Genomic DNA, 17,169 nt, shown 5'->3' on the forward strand with positions numbered 1-17,169 from the left:
CAGCTCAGACAAGTTAGCATTTTTAAGCAATAAAGTATGTTTTAATCAAGGCACGTACACGGGTTTTTTAGGTATCATACAACTGCACAGTTAACAGACAATAGCGTAAACGTAACGTTCCTGTGCACTGGGAAATTAAAAAATTCATTTGACTCGCTTTATTGCGATTTTGCTGAAACCAAACCCGCCCTGTGTCCAAGGAGCTCGAATCCGTTCAGCTGTAAGCCCCGGAGCGCACCCGCATCGGTGTGCCGCATGAGCGTTGGAAGACGGGATGGTTCGCTTCCACAGAAGACGTGTGCTCCCAAGGACGTCGTTTCTGTCTGTGGGAATCACCTAGCCCTGAGAGGGGCGGTCTCACCGCCGTCTGCAAGGCCCCAAACGCCAGAGCGTCAGGACACAGAAAATAAGAAAATACAGTTCACGTCTTTGGCGTTGTGAGAAATGGGTGGCAGACAGACAAAGACCCTAAGAAACCAGGGAACAGGGATATGGGAAAACTAACAAACGCCCAGTGTGGCCTTGGGAGAACGGAACAGTGACAGGTGGCCGAATCCAGAGACAGGACCAGTCAGCTTCATTTCAGGGGACGCCTGAGGGCAGCCTCCCAGTGGGGCTGACGTGTCGGGCAGAGGAAAGGGGTCTGGGGGCCGCAAGCGAGGGGGTCGGAGGAGCACAGACTTGCCGCTCCAGGGGATGGTCATGAGGACGAGGACGCCACGACAGCCCCCAGCGTGGGCATGGAGGTGCCCGTCACACCCGTGTCCCCACACCTCCACCACGAAGAGAGCGCTTCGGGAGGCCCCTGGGAGGTGGAGAGAACACGTACACAGCACCACTCACCATCAAACAGCCCCTAACGGTCCTTATGTTACCATCAGAAGAGCCAAAGTGAAACCAACCCCAAGGGGCTCACGGTCCTCGGGGGAAACACACAGGCCATGATGTCATCAGAATTAGAAGTAGGTTTTCCACGTTTTTGTGGTTTTCTCAGTGGGATTCCGGTGTGCCCCGTCCTACCCAACAGACATGATAGGATGGGGCTTCACGTGGCTCCAGGAAGCCATCAGGACGTCATCCTGCTGCCCTCCCAAGACCACAGAGGAGGGGCCACCCCACGGCAACCACGGCACAGCCAGGGCTGAACCTGGAGGGGCAGACCCCGGTTCCAGGTCGTTCTTCCTTTCAGGATGCAAGCACAAACCACCGTTGATCGTCGACGTGTTCTGTGAATCCACCCCAAGAACGCTGAAGAACTGCGAGGCCGGGTGCCACCAACGGGGACGCCCTGACGTCAGGGTAGGCAGGGACCCCAGCCCGCACCCGCTCTTCCCGCATGCACTCCACATGAGCGGCAGAAGGGACACGTCAGCATCACAGCAGCTTCTCGTTGAGTCTTATGACGTCGTCCACAAACGTGTCTGCACCGATGAAGTCACCCGCGATGATGTTGGTGCAACGCGCACCCGGCCCGGGGCACTGCTCCCGGACCCACGCGCTCAGGTACGGCAGGTTGGGGAGCGTCATCTTCCTGAGGGACTCGGACGGGTGCCCGAGGACATACGCCAGGTTCTCCGTCAGGTTGATGCCCGCCACAAACAGCCCGCCTGAAACAGGAAGGAGCAAGGTCCACGGTGCTGCGGACGTCCCACCTCACGCTCCGCCAGCCCGCTCCCTTCTCCTCCCGCTTCTCCACCAGATTTCAGGTCTGCGTGAAGATGAGGGTTCCAACAGCAGAGGGAACCTACGTGGCAATGTCAGTGCAGTGCTCCTGTCACCCAAGACAGCGGACGGAACCACGTCCCTGGAAACATCCATGTCCCAACCCCCACGTGGTGCAGGGAACCACGTCTCCAGAGGCGTCCCCATCCGGACTTCCGCGTGGTGGACAGAACCAAATCCCCAGAGACATCGACAACCCAACCCCGCGTGAATGACATCATGCATGTGACCTGGCTGCAGGGTAGCATCTCCAGGATGGACAGCCTTGCTCACCTGGGCGTCCGCAGCTCTTCATGCGCTCCAGGTAGCGGATGAGTTCCTGGGGTTTCACCTGGTCCCCCCACCAGTAGGGGATCCCAGGCCACAGCTCCCTGTGCCGGCTCACAACGCTTTCCTCCTCATAGGACAGAATGACCTGCTGACCATGCGACCACAGCTGGTTCAGTGTTGGCACCTCCTGGAGGGGGAGAGAGATGGCGGTGTCTGAGAGAGACAGTGATGGCGGAGGATTGGGGAGTCTGAGAGAGACAGTGATGGCAGAGGATCGGGGAGTCTGAGAGAGACAGTGATGGCGGAGGATCGGGGAGTCTGAGAGACAGTGATGGCGGAGGATCGGGGAGTCTGAGAGAGACACTGATGCTGGAGGATCGGAATGTCTGTAGAGGCGACATGACAGAGGGCAGGGCCGCCCCCACGACTGCACTGTGGCCTTGGATTCTTGGGGGAACAGGGCACTGCTGTTATTATCGGCACCATGAGCCCTCTTGACTCCCTGACACAACTCGAATCACGATGGGCACAAGGCAGGTCACCTTTTTTTTTTTTTTTTTAAGATTTTTCTGTTTATTTGAGAGAAAGAGAGCCATCAAGAGTGAAGACATGCTGAGAAAGGGGGGCAGAGAGAGAGGGAGAAGCAGACTCCCCACTGAGCAGGGACCCCCCAATGCCAAAGGCACAGGCTTCACCGTCGGAGCCTCCCAGGCGCCCCAGAAGGTCATCTTTGACTACATTACACCCTGTCAACAGACCAGGGCTCTTGTCCTCTGAGGCTGAACATCCGACTCCCCACCCTCTTCTGTCTCTCTCCTGACGTCCCCACTGGAGACTCAGAATGGCGGTATATCCCCAGGGCAGCCTCTCCTGCCACGGTCACCCCAGGATCCCTGAGCACCTGGGCACCCTGGTTCACAGCAGCCCCGTGGTCTGTGTTGTGGCTCCAAACCATGAGGGGCCACAGGGCTTTCTCCTTGCTTACAGGACGTAATTGGACATATGGCAAACCAAGTGATGTAAAATGGACCCAAAATGCACATGGAGTTAATGTTTCGGGTTCCTGGAGACTAAAAGAGGGCCCTTTCCCTGCCGGCAAATGGAAAAATTTATCTAGATAATAAAGCACAGGGATGCCCGGGTGGCTCAGTCGGTGAAGTGGCCTTTGGCTCAGGTCATGATCTCAGGGTCCTGGGATCGAGCCCCACGTCAGGCTCCCTGCTTATCGGGGAGTCTGCTTTTCCCCTTCCTCTGCCTGCCACTCCCCCTGCTTGCGCTTTCTGTCTCTCAAATAAACAAATAAAAACTAAAAAAAAAAAAAGATAATAAAGCACAGGTTGTGTTGTGAGCTCAACTGTGTCCCCTCTAAAATCACACATTGAAGCTCTCACCCCAATACCCCAGAACACGATTTTTTAGAGGTGGGTTCTTTAAAGAGATAATGAAAGTAAAATGAGGTCATTAGGGTGGGCTCTGATTCCATAGCACTGAGGTTCTTATAAGAAGAGGGGAAGAGGACACAGACACACACAGAGGTACGACCACGTGAGGACACAGGGAGAACACGGGGTCTACACGCCAGGGAGGGAGGCCTCAGGAGGAACCAGCCTCAGCCCCACCTGGATCTCAGACTCCAGCCTCAGCCCCGCCTGGGTCTCAGACTCTAGCCTCAGCCCTGCCTGGATCTCAGACTCCCAGCTTTGATCCCACCTGGATCTCAGATCCCTGGCCTCAGCCCCGCCTGGATCTCAGACTCCCAGCTTTCATCCCACCTGGATCTCAGACTCCCAGTCTCAGCCCCGCCTGGATCTGGACTCCCAGCCTCCAGGACTGGGAAAGAATAAATGTCTGCAGTTCTGAGGCTCCCCCATGGTGAGCTGTGTGACAGTGGCCCTGGGGTCCACACACAGAGAATGCTCAAGGCATCGAAACACCATGGCAATGTCTAAACAGGCAGTAAGTGTGTTAGCCGAGGTGCTAGAGAGGCGGCCTCCTCTGTCCGGGCACCGCCTGTGCCGTCACCAGGCTATACTCCGCATGGGAGGACAGCAGTCTTCTCCTTTCGGGGCATCAAGAGGACCACACGAGCAGCGTCCCCAGCACCAGAATTCTCTCAGAATCATGCACAGCAGAACCGAGCAGCAGGTAAGTACCGCCCTGATCCTGCCCCACCAGCCCTGCCCAAGGGGCCCTTCTCACCCCTCGCGGACACAGCATGTCCCCAAAGATGTTCCTGATACAGGCAACCAGGTACTCATGCAGGTCCTGCGTCATGCCCTCGAAGTTCCTGCACGCCAGGATGACCACCTCCCGGGGGTGATTCTCCAGCCACTCTGAGATCTCCGTGAGCGTGTCCTGCGCGGCAGGGAGGGGAGCTTGTTCAGACAGTCCCCAGCGAGCCCAGGAAGGTGAGGGATGCTCCCCCGGGTCCAAGGGGCTTCTCCAAACAAAGTCCCTGGACAAACGGGCCGCGTGTCGCACAAACAGAGACGTACAGCAGGCCGCTGCCCTCTTGAACGCAGCCTCCTCAAACCAGCAGCCGGGCCATCAGCCATGGCTCTGGGGCCAGAGGCATATGCCTGGGTGTGCATGTGTGTGACCGTGTGCGTGCACGGTCTCTCCAGAGGGCACCGCGTGTGCCGAGGTGTGAAGTGTGGCAGCACCAGGGAGCACGCACAGGCCAGCCAGTGACATGTGGACCGAGGTCCCCGGGATGCTGTCTCCTGGCCACATACACCCTGGACGGTTTGCAGCAGGGGGACAGGCTGCCCAGAGCAGGAGCGAAGCATGATGGTGACGCGTCACAGTCAGACTTTGGAACCCCTCGTGTAGCGCTGGAGGAGACCGAAGATACCCCAACCAAAGGCGGGAAGACGAGGGGCCCCACTTTTGCAAAATGCAGGAGGCATTAGAGGAGCGAGGGGTACGGGAGCAAGCTCAGAGAGGCGCCCTGGTCGTGAGTTCCAGAGGCCGGCTTTCTCCCGTGTGCCATGGACGTGGGCGTGCACCGCCGTGTGGAGGCCGCCCGCCAGCCCCCCTCCCTCACGCGCCCCCCTACCTCCACCAGCGCGGATGTATACACCATGTGCACAAAGTACAGATTCTTCTCAGAGCCGTCGAGCACGTGTGCGACCCGCAGGTCCAAGTAGCGCACCCCTGCGTCCAGCTGCTCCGTGACACCCAGCACCTGCGGACAAAGCTCAGTCATCCCTGTGGGGTCCACACAGCCCCCACCTCCGCGCGCTGCCAGCATCCCAGGCTCCGACTTGGGCTGGAGCTGCCCAGCTGTGGGCCACGTTGTTTGATGTCCGCTCCGTAGGTATTGGTGCCTGCTAGGGGCTCGGGAAGCCACGTGGGCCGTGCGTTCGGGAACATGCGTTTCTAAAGACACTGGCCACGGGGAGCCATAGGAGGAGGCTGGGGAGGCCCTGTCCTGCGGGAAATGCTACCACGGCCCTGGCAGTGGCCATGGGGAGCCACAGGAGGAGGCTGGGGAGGCCCCGTCCTGCGGGAAATGCCACCACAGCCCTGGCAGTGGCCACGGGGAGCCACAGAGGGAGGCTTGGGAGGCCCCATCCTACAGTACATGCCCCCTCAGCCCTGACACTGGCCTCCAGACATCCCTGCAGGGTCCTGCCTCCCCCTCTTCCTGGACAGTCACCAGGAAGGAACCCTCTCAGCAGTGCTGGGCCAGGCTCTGGGGAGCCCCCCCCCAGACCCTCGGGGGGCAGGATGCACTGTGGAGGGGTCAGCTACAGTGGGCACCATCCCCACCCCACCAACAGTACCAGGAAAGGCAAGAAGGATTCCACAGAGGGCCAAGGGAAGAAAAGGCTGTCCCGTTCCACACCACGCCATAATGGAAAAAGCACGAAATTCCATGGAAATAATTTTTATACCCTGGGTCGCCTTGCAGGGAGCTCGAGTTCCTCCTGCTAGTCCCCCCTGCTGACCCATTAGGAAACTGTTCTGGAGGCTCCACAGAGGCCCACTGTGTGCACAGCAGGACCGAGGCCCCCTGTGTGCACAGTGTGTCCAGCCAGGTGGGCCCCACACCCCAGCCCCAGGCCACCTCCGTGCAGAGCCACCTGGGAGGGGCCTTGGATCTCAGGGTCGGGCCTTGCTCAGGGACCCCGAGTTCTCACGAGGCACAGAGTCTGGGGAGGGGAACTGGGGACGGGCCGACCCTCCCGTGGGACCCGGGGTCTCCCGGCCGCTGTGCACAGGCTTGTAATCCCGTTGCCATCGGTGTACGTTCTGGATGGAGGCAACTGAGCAAAGAGACACTGTCTCCCCTAAAACACCCGTTCAGGCACCTGGGCAGTATTTTTCAGACTGTAAACTAGGAGCTCGTTGTTTTATTATTTGGAAAACAGCACAGTCTGGAGAGGACGACAATGTACGGGCGCTCTCGCCGCCCAGGGCTGACCTCTCCCCGCCCAGGGCTGACCTCTGCTGAGATCTGGGGACGCTAGCTCACCGTCCCTGACCAGCAGCTGCTGCGTTCCTCCGGTTTGACCCTTGCTGCAAAATTGACATCGTGCCCCTTCCCCGTGTCCTGTCTGCCAGAACACTTACCGGCTTCTGACATCAGACATTCTGCAGGAAACCACCCAGTGTGTGCACACTTCCCAGTGTGGGGACGCAGCGTAACGGGGTCCGCTGACCCCCTGTGTGTGGTGCTGGTGTGCAGGCCTGGCTGGGGGTTGCCTGCTCGGGATCCCCTGAAGGATCCAGACCTTTAGACAGCATCCCACACACACACACCCCACACACACAACCCATAGACGTGCCCCAGCGCCAAGAAGCCCCAGCACCGCAGGACCGAGGCACCGAGGCACCCCAGCACCAAGGGACCCCAGCACCACGGGACCCCAGCACGGCAGGACCTTAGTACCAAGGGACCCCCACCCTGCAGGACCCCAGGACCATGGCACCCCAGCACCAAGGGGCACCAGCACCGCAGGACCTTAGTACCAAGGGACCCCCACCCTGCGGGACCCCAGCACCGTGACACCCCAGCACCAAGGGGCCCCAGCACCGCAGGACCTTAGTACCGACGGACCCCCACTCCACAGGACCCCAGCACCAAGGGACCCCAGCACCACGGGACCCCAGCACCGCAGGACCTTAGTACCGAGGGACCCCCACCCCGCAGGACCCCAACGCCGTGGCACCCCAGCACCAAGGGGTCCCAGCAGCATAGGACCCCCGCACCGAGGGACCCCAGCACCGCAGGACCTTAGCACCGAGGGACCCCCGCCCCGCAGGACCCCAGCACCATGGCACCCCAGCACCAAGGGTCCCCAGCAGCACAGGACCCCCGCACCAAGGGACCCCAGCACCGTGGCACCCCAGCACCTAGGTGTCTCCCAGGCTGCAGTGAACCCCCTCAACCCTCCAGCAGGGAAACTGTCTCCCTCGCTGCAGGCACCTCACACAAGCAGGAATGTGGTTTCTCCGCATTCCAGACCCGCAGGCCCCAGAGGGATTAACATTGCCCTCCACACAGACCGAAATTCCTGGAGCCCAGCAATTACAGAGGTCGGAGCCCTGGGGTGGGAGTGGGGCCTCCACCGGGGAAAGACTGCGAGCCCAGAGCCTGCGACCCAAAAACTCCAAAACCCAGACCGCTGAGCACCCCCCAGGCGGAAGTGAGGGACGGGCTGCTCTCCAGGTGGGTCCCCCATTGCTGCCTGAACCTGAGCCCCCCAGGCCAGCACCCCTCCCCTGCTTGCTAGCTAAGGCTGTGCAGGGGTCAGCCCCACAGCCAGCTGTATGCCCCCATGAGGATGCCCCCGGTCACCCTGACCTTCCTCTGCATANCCAGGGACCCCCCCCCCCCCCACTGTGAGGACAGCCCAGGTCACCCCAGCTCCTCTCTACATTCCCCCCCATCCCCGTCCTGTGAGGATGGCCCTCAGGAGACAAGGGCTGGTCAGGGAGGATGGAGCCTATGAGAATCAAAGAGGACAGGATGATTCTCTCCTGGAACCTGAGGGACAGAACACCCCCTCCCTGCCTTTCCTGCTCACACCCCCTCCCTGCCTTTCCCTTCACACACCCTCCCTGCCTTTCCCAGCACACTCCCCTTCCCTGTCTTTCCCTGCACACACACCCTCCCTGCCTTTCCCAGCACACTCCCCTTCCCTGTCTTTCCCTGCACACACCAGCTCCCTGCCTTTCCCTTCACACACCCTCTCTGCCTTTCCCTGTACCCTCCCCCTCCCTGCCTTTCCCTGGACCCTCCCCCTCCCCCGCCTTTCCCTGCACACATACCCTCCCTGCCTTTCCCTGCACACACCCTCCCTGCCTTTCCCTGGACCTTCCCCCTCCCTGCCTTTCCCTGCACACACCCCCTCCCTGCCTTTCCCTGAACACACCCTCCCTGCCTTTCCCTGCACACTCCCCTTCCCTGCCTTTCCCTGGACCCTCCAGTCCTTGCCTTTCCCTGCACACACACCCTCCCAGCCTTTCCCTGCACACTCCCCCTTCCTTGCTTTCCCTGGACACTGGGTGCAGAAACGTGGTTCGTTATCATAGTTTTCACACGTGTGCAAATCTCCAAACAGACGTCTGGACACCCGCACAGCTCGGGGTGTTTTCCCAGGACCAGAGGGGCTCTGAAATGTATCCTGGAGGCAGACGACTCCGGCCTCTCCAGTGCGGGCCTGCCGCCCACCCCACCCCGGCTGCCTCCAAACTGCAGAGGACGGGGCAGCGGGGATGTCTGCCAGGCGGGTCTGAGGTCTGTTTTCCATTCCACTCGCCCCCACACACGGATCGGGGCGCGGGTCTTCCCCGCTGCTGACCCGTACCTCCCGTACCTGGGTGGTGGACCACCTGAGCACCACGGGGCGGGTGACGCACGGCAGCACCTTGCCCAGAAGCCGCAGCAGCCGGGACTGGGTCTGGGAGATGGGCGATTTCTTGTTCAAGCAGTAGGTCATGGTGTCGTGGCTCCCTGCAAGCAAACAGGAGGGCGCGTCTCACCCGGGGCCTCTTCGTGCGCGCTGCGCTCCGAGCGCACGTGGAGAACACGCACGACGCCAGGCGTGCGTCATTGCCCCAAAACACACGCCCACGCGGAACCTGCCGCTGGCCGCTGAGTGCATAGCGGGGTCATCCGGGACCAGGGGGGCCTTAAATCCCATGACAGGCGTCCTGATAGGGGACAGAAGAGGAGACACACAGACACAGAGGAGAAGCCACGTGACCCCGGGCATATCCCTGGTGGGGAAAACCAGCGCTCACTGCAGAGACGGACCTGTGCAAAGTGCGCCCTCACCCTACACAGCCCGGGACACGCTTCCGGACCGCACTAGACATCCCTAGAGGCATCCGCACAAAAACCCGTTAAGGTTTCCCCGAAACCTCTGAAAAGAAGAGTAAGAAAGGGGGACTTTTTCTACGAGGTGCTAATGTGCACGTGTGGTATAGGGTCGTGCTACATAAATAAATAAACGTCCCATAATCAGTCAGGAGCACTGTTGCGGAATCCACCCACCAACGGATCACAGTACTGCGTTCAGGGATGGACAAGATTTTATGAATTTCAGGTATTAGGACAGGCGTCCCGGTGAGGTCAGGGGACCAAAGGGTCCACCCGACACTTGGCTAACAGTGGAAATCAGGTGAGATTCCTGCGTCCTGTGTCAGTGTATCCCAGACTGTTTGCAGGTTTTCATGCACGATGAAACCCTACCATTCCGTTGGAACATACGGGTACACCTCTCCTTGGGTGATCCCCCACGCAAAAGCTACGAAGGAAAATGCGGACAGAGCTGACTTCATAAAGAAAAATTCAATTTTTCTTGGGGCGCCCACATGGCTCAGCCACTTGCGTGTCCGACTCTTGATTTCAACTCAGATCATGATCTCGGGGTTGTGGAATCGAGCCCTGCGTGCTGCTCCGCGCTCAGCGGGGAGTCTGCTTCAGATTCTCGCTCTCGCTCTCTCTCTCTCTCCCCCCTCTGCCCCTCCCCTCTCTCTCACCCTTTCTCTCTCCAAAATAAATTAATCTTTAAAAAAAAGGAAAAAAAAGGCAAATTGACTTTTCCTTTACGTAGAAAGTTAAAAGTTACGACGCGGTGGCCCGATCTCACCCCGAGAGACCTCGTTTAAGGGGGAGACGGGGTCAGAGTCACAGGGAGGTGGGCAGAAGCTGTGTTGTGGGCTTCAAGGTGGAGGAAGGGGCCCCGCGAAGCTGGACGTGGCAGAGGAACAGATTCTCCACGGAGCTTCCAGAACGAGCTGGCCCTACAGGTACTCAGAGGTCACACCCCTGCAGACGTCTGGGCCCCAGAGCTGTGAGGTCACCCCAGTGTGTGGTATGGGGTCACCAGGTTTGCGGTCCTTTGTTAAAGGAGCCCCAGGACATTCTCACAGCCACCCAGACGGTGGTGCCCTCAGGACCAGGTGCTCTTTCCCCAGCGGTGCTGGGGTGTCTGCGACCCCTCACAGCTGCATCCCTCCCCACATCTGCCCTCTAAGGGACCTACTCATCTACACCCTCTGCAGAGGCCACCTGTATCCGAGGGGAGCAGAGGGGATGAGACCCCAGGACGGGCATCCATCTGTGTCCCTCCTCACCTCCCAGAACAACTCCGTGCTGATCCCCAGGACACCCACCCGAAAACCACATCCCAACTGCACACACAGCACTTAGAGACCCACAGAAAACATGCCCCCCACAGGAAAACAGCCCCTGGCGGAGGGGAAGCCCTAGTGACTCGGGTCCCCAGGGAGGGCATGCAGGGACGCATCTCTCCTTGGGCACGTTGGTGAGGCCAGGGGGGCTCCAGACCTCAGGGGGGATGGAAGCGGACAGGTGGCTACAGGGGCCACTCCGCTGGGAGAGACTTGGCACGGTGGCCGAGGGTGGTGGGTGGGCTCCCCACCTACTGCCTGGTCAGAGAGTCCAGGACTCAGTCGAAAGAGCGATGGTGGGCAAGCAAGGCACGCCTCCCGCGTGTTTCTGGAGAAGCTGCCCATGGTGGGGACGGATGGCCGCCACACCCGGGACAGTCTCAGTGATGTATTCTCCTACACAAACGTCCGCGGGGTGCACACAGTCGGTAAAACAATACTGAGGCTCCGATTCACCGATACAGGAAACGCAGACAATATTAGGCTAAGTGAAAAGGCAGACTGAAAAACTGTAGAGTTCGATCTTGTTCTTTGTTTATAGTATGTATCTTTATAAATAAAAATGGATCATCCCCATATATGAATGGACCCATATGTTATATATATTAAAATACATAAATATAAAATATAGGTAAATATACATATCAAGAGAGGATTTAAATTTCTTTTAACTTACGTAGATGTTCACATTTTTCTGCAATTATTATCTATTGGGTATATGATTTTTCTGTGGCTCCTTCAACAAAGTATCCCGAACTAGGAGCCTTCAAAGAATAGAAATTAATTGTATCCTAGCTCTGGAGGCCAGAAGTCTGAGATCCAGGTGGGGCAGGACCCCTGAGATCCAGGCGGGGCAGGACCACTGAGATCCAGGTGGGGCAGGGCCGTGCTCCCTCCAGAGGCTCCAGGGACTCCAGGCGTCCCTGGGCTGCTGGCCATGTCCCTCCCATCTCTGCCTCTGTCCTCACGTGGCTTCTCCTCTGTGTGTGTCTCCTCTTCTGTCTCTTACAAGGACACCTGTCATTGGATTTAGGGCCTCCCTGATCCAGGATGAGCTCATCTCAGATCCTTCCCTTACATCTGCAAAGGCCCCATTTCCACAAAAGGCCCCATTCCAAGGCTCGTGGGGGGAGGGGGACAAGAATTTGGGGGCACTGGCCGGTACCTACAACTGGGTTTGTGCTGTTGCCCCTCAGGCCCAGCAGGGACACCGCCTGACCCCCAGGGACTCTCTCGTCTGTGAAGTCATTCAAGCCATGGGTCTCTGGCCATGGTGGGTGTCCAGCTGACAGAATGGGCAATATATAGATTGGATCCTGCCCCATCGAGATAAACTGCATATGAACCAAGGGTTTAAATGTTTTTTAAGAAGTCATGAAATTCCTTGGGACGCCTGGGTGGTCAGTTAAGCGTCAGACTCTTGGGGGCGCCTGGGTGGCTCAGTCAGTCAATCATCTGCCTTAGGCTCGGGTCATGATCCCGGGGTCCTGGGATCCAGCCCCACGTTGGGCTCCCTGCTCAGTGGGGAGTCTGCTTCTCCCTCTCCCTCTGCTGCTCCACCTGCTTGTGCTGTCTGTCTCTCAAATAAATCAATAAAATCTTAAAAAAAAAAAAAAAGCATCAGACTCTTGGTTTTGGGCTCAGATCATGATGTCAGGGTCCTGAGATCGAGCCCCATGTCAAGCTTCGTGCTTAGTGTGGAATCTGCTTAGGATTCTCTCCCTCTGCCTCTCCTCCACCCCCACTTGCACTCTCCTTCTCAAATAAGTAAATCTTTAAAAAAAAGAAGTCATGAAATTCCCAAAAAAAGCACAAGTGCACGTGAAAATATGGATAAATCTCAAAAATTGTGAAAATCTATCCAGGTGAGAAGTCTGCCTATTCTTGAGGGAGGGATTCCGGATACCGCATGTGTATGGACGTGGAGGCACGTGGTGGGATCCGCTACACGCTTCTTCTCTGCAAGCACGGGAGACTGGCAGTGCCGACTTGCTCATCAGGGCAGAGCTGTGGCCGCTGCTCCTGGGGCCACTGGAGCCCAAGGGCCCAGACGGAACCCAGCACACCTGACTCAGAGCCGCCAGGTCATTGGATCACAGAGTCCCCAAAGTGCTCCTTGTGGGTCAGAACCCCTTTGGACCCTCCAGTCTCCAAGCACAGAAGACACTCAGCACACGGCTGATGGGCAGTGATGAATGTAGCCAAGAGAAGTCAGTGGGTTCCCTACACGGAGGGACAGACTGGCAACAGCGCTTTACCCCAAATCCCTATGCTGTCACGAAGCCACACTCCCCTGGGGTGTGCCTATGCCTGCCGGGCTGCTTTGGAATGAAGGAGATGGAGAAGGGAAAACACTCACGTGGTGCGTGTGTGTCTGTGTGTGCGTGTGTGTGTGTGTGAGAGCGTGTGCGTGCGTGCATGCATGTCTGTACTGTGTGCATGTGTGTGCGTGTGCATGCAGGCATCTGTACCTGCACTGTGTGCGTGCATGTGTGCATGGGTGCCTGTATTGTGTGCATGTGTGTAATGTGTACATGCATGTGCACATGTGTGTTGTGTGTGCATGTACCTGTGTGTGCCTGTAGTGTGTGTGTGTACATGTGTGTGCTTGTGTCTGCATTGTGTGCACACATGTGCGTGTGCATGTGTGCTTGTATTGTGTGCGTGTGTATACGTGTGTGCATGTGTGTACATGTGTGTGCGTGTGTCTGTATTGTGTGCACGCATGTGTGTGCATGCGTGCCTGTATTGTATGCATTCACGTGCGTGTGCACACATCTGCCTATATTGTGTATGTCCATGTATGTGCTTCGTGCGGTTTCCCCACACCTGAGACCCATCCCATGCCGGCAGCATCCCAGCAGGGGATGCAGAGCCCTCACCTGGGATGGAGAGGTGGTGGAGGGGCACATCCCAGAGCAGGGGGCACAGCGCCGACATCCAGTCTGCATTTGTGGTGCATGACAGGCTCTGAAAGCTGCTGGAAGTGCTCACCTGTCCGCCCATTGGAGGCCACCCCTGTGCGACCTGAGGAAGGAAATGAAGTTTTGCAGACGTCAACCAAGGGGGCCCAGAGCTGCTTTCCCGGGGGTGGGGGGCAGTGGCTGCAGCGCACGTCCTGCCTCCAGGGGAACCCCCTGCTCTGGTCTTGCACTAATGCCCCACCCCACCTCCAGGCAGTGGGAAGGGGCTCACACGGCTGGCTGCAGAGTCTGCGGGTGTGGGGTTTCCATCCTGGGGGTGCTGGTGTCTTGAGGGCCCAGGTGAGCACCCCAACCCTCTGTCTCCCTCTGTTGGGATGTTGGGCTCTGGTGTAAGGAATTGGAGACAGTCTCCTGCTGAAGCCAGTGCACTCCCTTACAAGCACTAGGGAGATGCTCGGAGCGAGGGGACGGTAGGGGGTCTCATGGGTTCTTAATCCACAGCCCGGGCCACTGCCTTCCAAGCATCTGCCAGCGGTGTGCCCAACGCGTACAGGGCGTCATCTACTCTCACGATAAGCAGGTGGTGGAGGTCATCAACTGCACAGGAAAGGGAGCCCCAAAGACGTGTCCACAGTGGTCCATGGGCCGGTGGGCAAGACCTCGCCCCTGACTCCCTCTGATGCTAAAGCCACATGCACCCATCCACCACAGCCCGGCCTCCTGACCTGTCACCTCCACCCAAAGGGACACCATCCGGGATGGAGCTGTGCCCCCAAGCCCCGAGGTGACACGTCCTGGTTTCCCCCTGGGCTGAGCTGTGTGCCCGCCACCAGAAGCGCACGAGGGAGGCATGAGAACCGGGCCCACGGTGACCACCGCACAGGCATTCCCGACCCACCCTCTGCAAGGGACCAGTTCCCTCTGGTCCAGGTGTGGCCCACCCTCTCCTGCACTTGGAGCTCTGTGTGACACTGGAGGGGCTCAGAATTCGCCTCCCTGAAATAATCCGCTTCGCCGTGAGGATTATTTTGAGCTGAAGGAGATTGAGAAAAAGCAGAAACAAGAAAAACTCTGCCCTCCTCCTCTCTGTCTGAAAGCAGGCATAAAGTTCCCTTCGTGAAGCCGCCCCTGCTCCATCCCCTGTACCAGGATGGGGAGGAACATTCTTAGCAGAGAAGTCTGCATAACAAGCCTCACTAAGTAACACTTACCTCCCATGAGTTTCCCCCAAACGTTTACCTTCTCACAATTTACTGTCCCTACGACCCCAGCCCCCTTTTCCTCTGGCTTGTCACTTCTCCACAAATGTATCACCCCTGGTTGAAATGGCAGGTGAGCCCATAATTCTATCTCCTTGAATCCACTACTGTTCTGCGAAGGCCTCTGCACAATCAACCTTTTCTCCTATCCACCTGTCTTTTGTCATTTTATTTATTTTATTTTATCTTATTTTATTTTATTTTTAAAATAAGCTCTATGCCAACATGGGGCTCAAACTCTCAACCCCGAGATCAAGACTTGCATGCTCCACCCACTGACCCAGCCAGGCACCCCGTCTGCTGTCATTTTAATTTGCAGGTCTCAAGCACTGAACCTAAGAGTATAGAAAAAAATTTCTTCCTGGAGCTTGCCAGGCACCCCTATCTTCTGTCATTTTAATTTGCGAGTCTCAGGCACCGAACCTAAGAGTGTAGAAAAAATTTCTTCTTGGTCTACACTGCGTCTAGTACGCCAAAAGCCAGCACCATGGGTTCTCATTCTGCCCCAGCAGCAACAAAGACCGGTCCTCTCCCCTGTCCATAAGAGGGTCCGTGAGATACTCTACTAGCACCCCTGCCATCCATCTTCACTCATGGCCTGTCCCAGGGCTCTCTCAGCTCACACTCAGTGTCAACGTTGTCCCTACAGGAGTGAGCGTGGGACCCCAGACCTGCTGGGGGGCTGACGTTCATGCAGCAAGTGTCCAGGTGGTCAGGGGCTGGGCTGTGCCATGCTACACACCCAGGAACCACTCCTCAAGGTCCCATCCAGGTACAGATGGGCCACTGCCTGCTCCACGCCCACGCAGGTGTCTGGAATGCAGGTGGATCAGGAATTGTGTAACCCCATTCTGAGGACTCCATAGTGTGTGATGGCGGACCTCATCTGGGAGTGTGGTCGGCCCCGACTAGGACACAGAGTCCCTGCATCCTTGTTAGGAGAACAGGGGCTGGGGCCATGCCTCCCCCAGCTGCCACCCCAGCGGTCCCCTTCCCACCCAACTGAAGCAGTGACCAGAGCCCAGTCCCATCCCAGTGACCCCGGACAGGGGGCTCTGGTGAATCCTGGGACTTCCCAGGACTCACCATTTTGCTTCCAAGGAAAACAACTCTCTGCGCTTCAAAGGAAGGGGAACAGAACACACCCCCCAAAATGTGCCCTTTGGGCAATAGGGTTCTTCCTAGCGGAAGGCCAGTGAGGAGTGCCAGACACCGAGAAACTCCAGAACAAGGCACAAGTTCCCCTACGTGAAGGCAGTTTCCCAGCAGACGGGAAATGCCCACCTGCCGAGGCATCTGTCCCCACACCTGGGAGAGGTCCTGCGTGCACCTGCACCCCCACGCCGGCCCCACCAAGCAGAGCAGCGTGTCCTTCCCCAGCTGGACCAAGTCCACCCTTGGGATTGGAGCAAGGCAGGGCTTGGGCAAGTTCCAGGGGTGGGGATTACACGAAACTGAGGTGAGTGTGGGTTCGCAGGTGCCCGGGACGCAGCCAGGTGAGATCCCAGAGCCTCCCAGCTGTGAGTGTGCAGAGAGGCTGCTCCGTCCCCACGTGGCACATCTCATCAGCAGGTGGTGACCTGCGCACAGTGACACTCAGGAAATAGCTTGCAGGTGAATAAACAGACGGACATGCCTCACATTCCGTCCTCCTCTTCACCTGGCTCCCCAACGCTCCTGGGTCCCTGCCTGTCCGGAGGCCCTGCCCCAGCACCTAAGGACAGCCCGTGACCCGGGGACCAACAAGTACTTCACCTGCCCCGCAGCAAGGTCGGAGCCCAGGGCACCGCCACCATCGTGACCCTGGGGCCACAGCCTGGGGGGTCCCGGCTCGGCTCCGACCCCAGCTAGTTCCCACCCTCCCCGCCGGCAGGGGCACCACGCCTGGAGCGGACACTCTGACGGCCGTTCCTGCGGCCCCTGCAGCCGCTCCGGGAGGAAGGAGCCGCCCCAGCGCAGGACCCTACCCCCCACCCCCCGCCCCTCCCGCACCCCAGGCTAGGACGCCCGCCAGCCTGCTGTCCCCGCAGCGGACCCCCTGCATTCAGCCGGCAGGCACTCACCGCCCCTGCAGTGTCTCCCGCAGAGTTTCCGGCAGCGGCTCCCTCGCCTTGCCGCGGACACTCCAGCACTTCCTAAAATGCTCTCTGCCTCGCCATTGGACGCTGGGAACACCGCCCACGAGAGGAGGAGGAGCTGCCCTCCTAGACACTCATTTCCTGCCGTGCGGGGCAGCAGCCTGCAACTCCCACGTCCTGAGCGGGGTGCCCAAGTCCAGAGCGGGGCGCCCAAGTCCAGAGCAGGACCCCCAAGTCCAGAGCGGGGCGCCCAAGTCCAGAGCAGGA

The 17,169-nt window shown here is 58.6% G+C and overlaps 1 protein-coding gene across 1 annotated transcript; it reads right to left on the reverse strand.

Moving 5' to 3' along the window:
* Positions 1-126: 126 nt before the first annotated feature.
* PLCXD1 (phosphatidylinositol specific phospholipase C X domain containing 1) lies at positions 127-17,011 on the reverse strand. Its single transcript, XM_040635206.1, has 7 exons — positions 16,888-17,011; positions 13,524-13,668; positions 8,820-8,956; positions 5,051-5,179; positions 4,192-4,347; positions 1,996-2,179; positions 127-1,607 (listed from the first exon to the last, which is right to left on the reverse strand). Exons 2-7 carry the CDS (start codon positions 13,645-13,647, stop codon positions 1,375-1,377), a joined length of 963 nt encoding a protein of 320 aa, XP_040491140.1. The 5' UTR covers positions 13,648-13,668; positions 16,888-17,011; the 3' UTR covers positions 127-1,374.
* Positions 17,012-17,169: the final 158 nt, after the last annotated feature.

Source organism: Ursus maritimus (genome assembly GCF_017311325.1).
Source record: "Ursus maritimus isolate PB19 chromosome X unlocalized genomic scaffold, ASM1731132v1 scaffold_X1, whole genome shotgun sequence".
Taxonomy (NCBI): domain Eukaryota; kingdom Metazoa; phylum Chordata; class Mammalia; order Carnivora; family Ursidae; genus Ursus; species Ursus maritimus.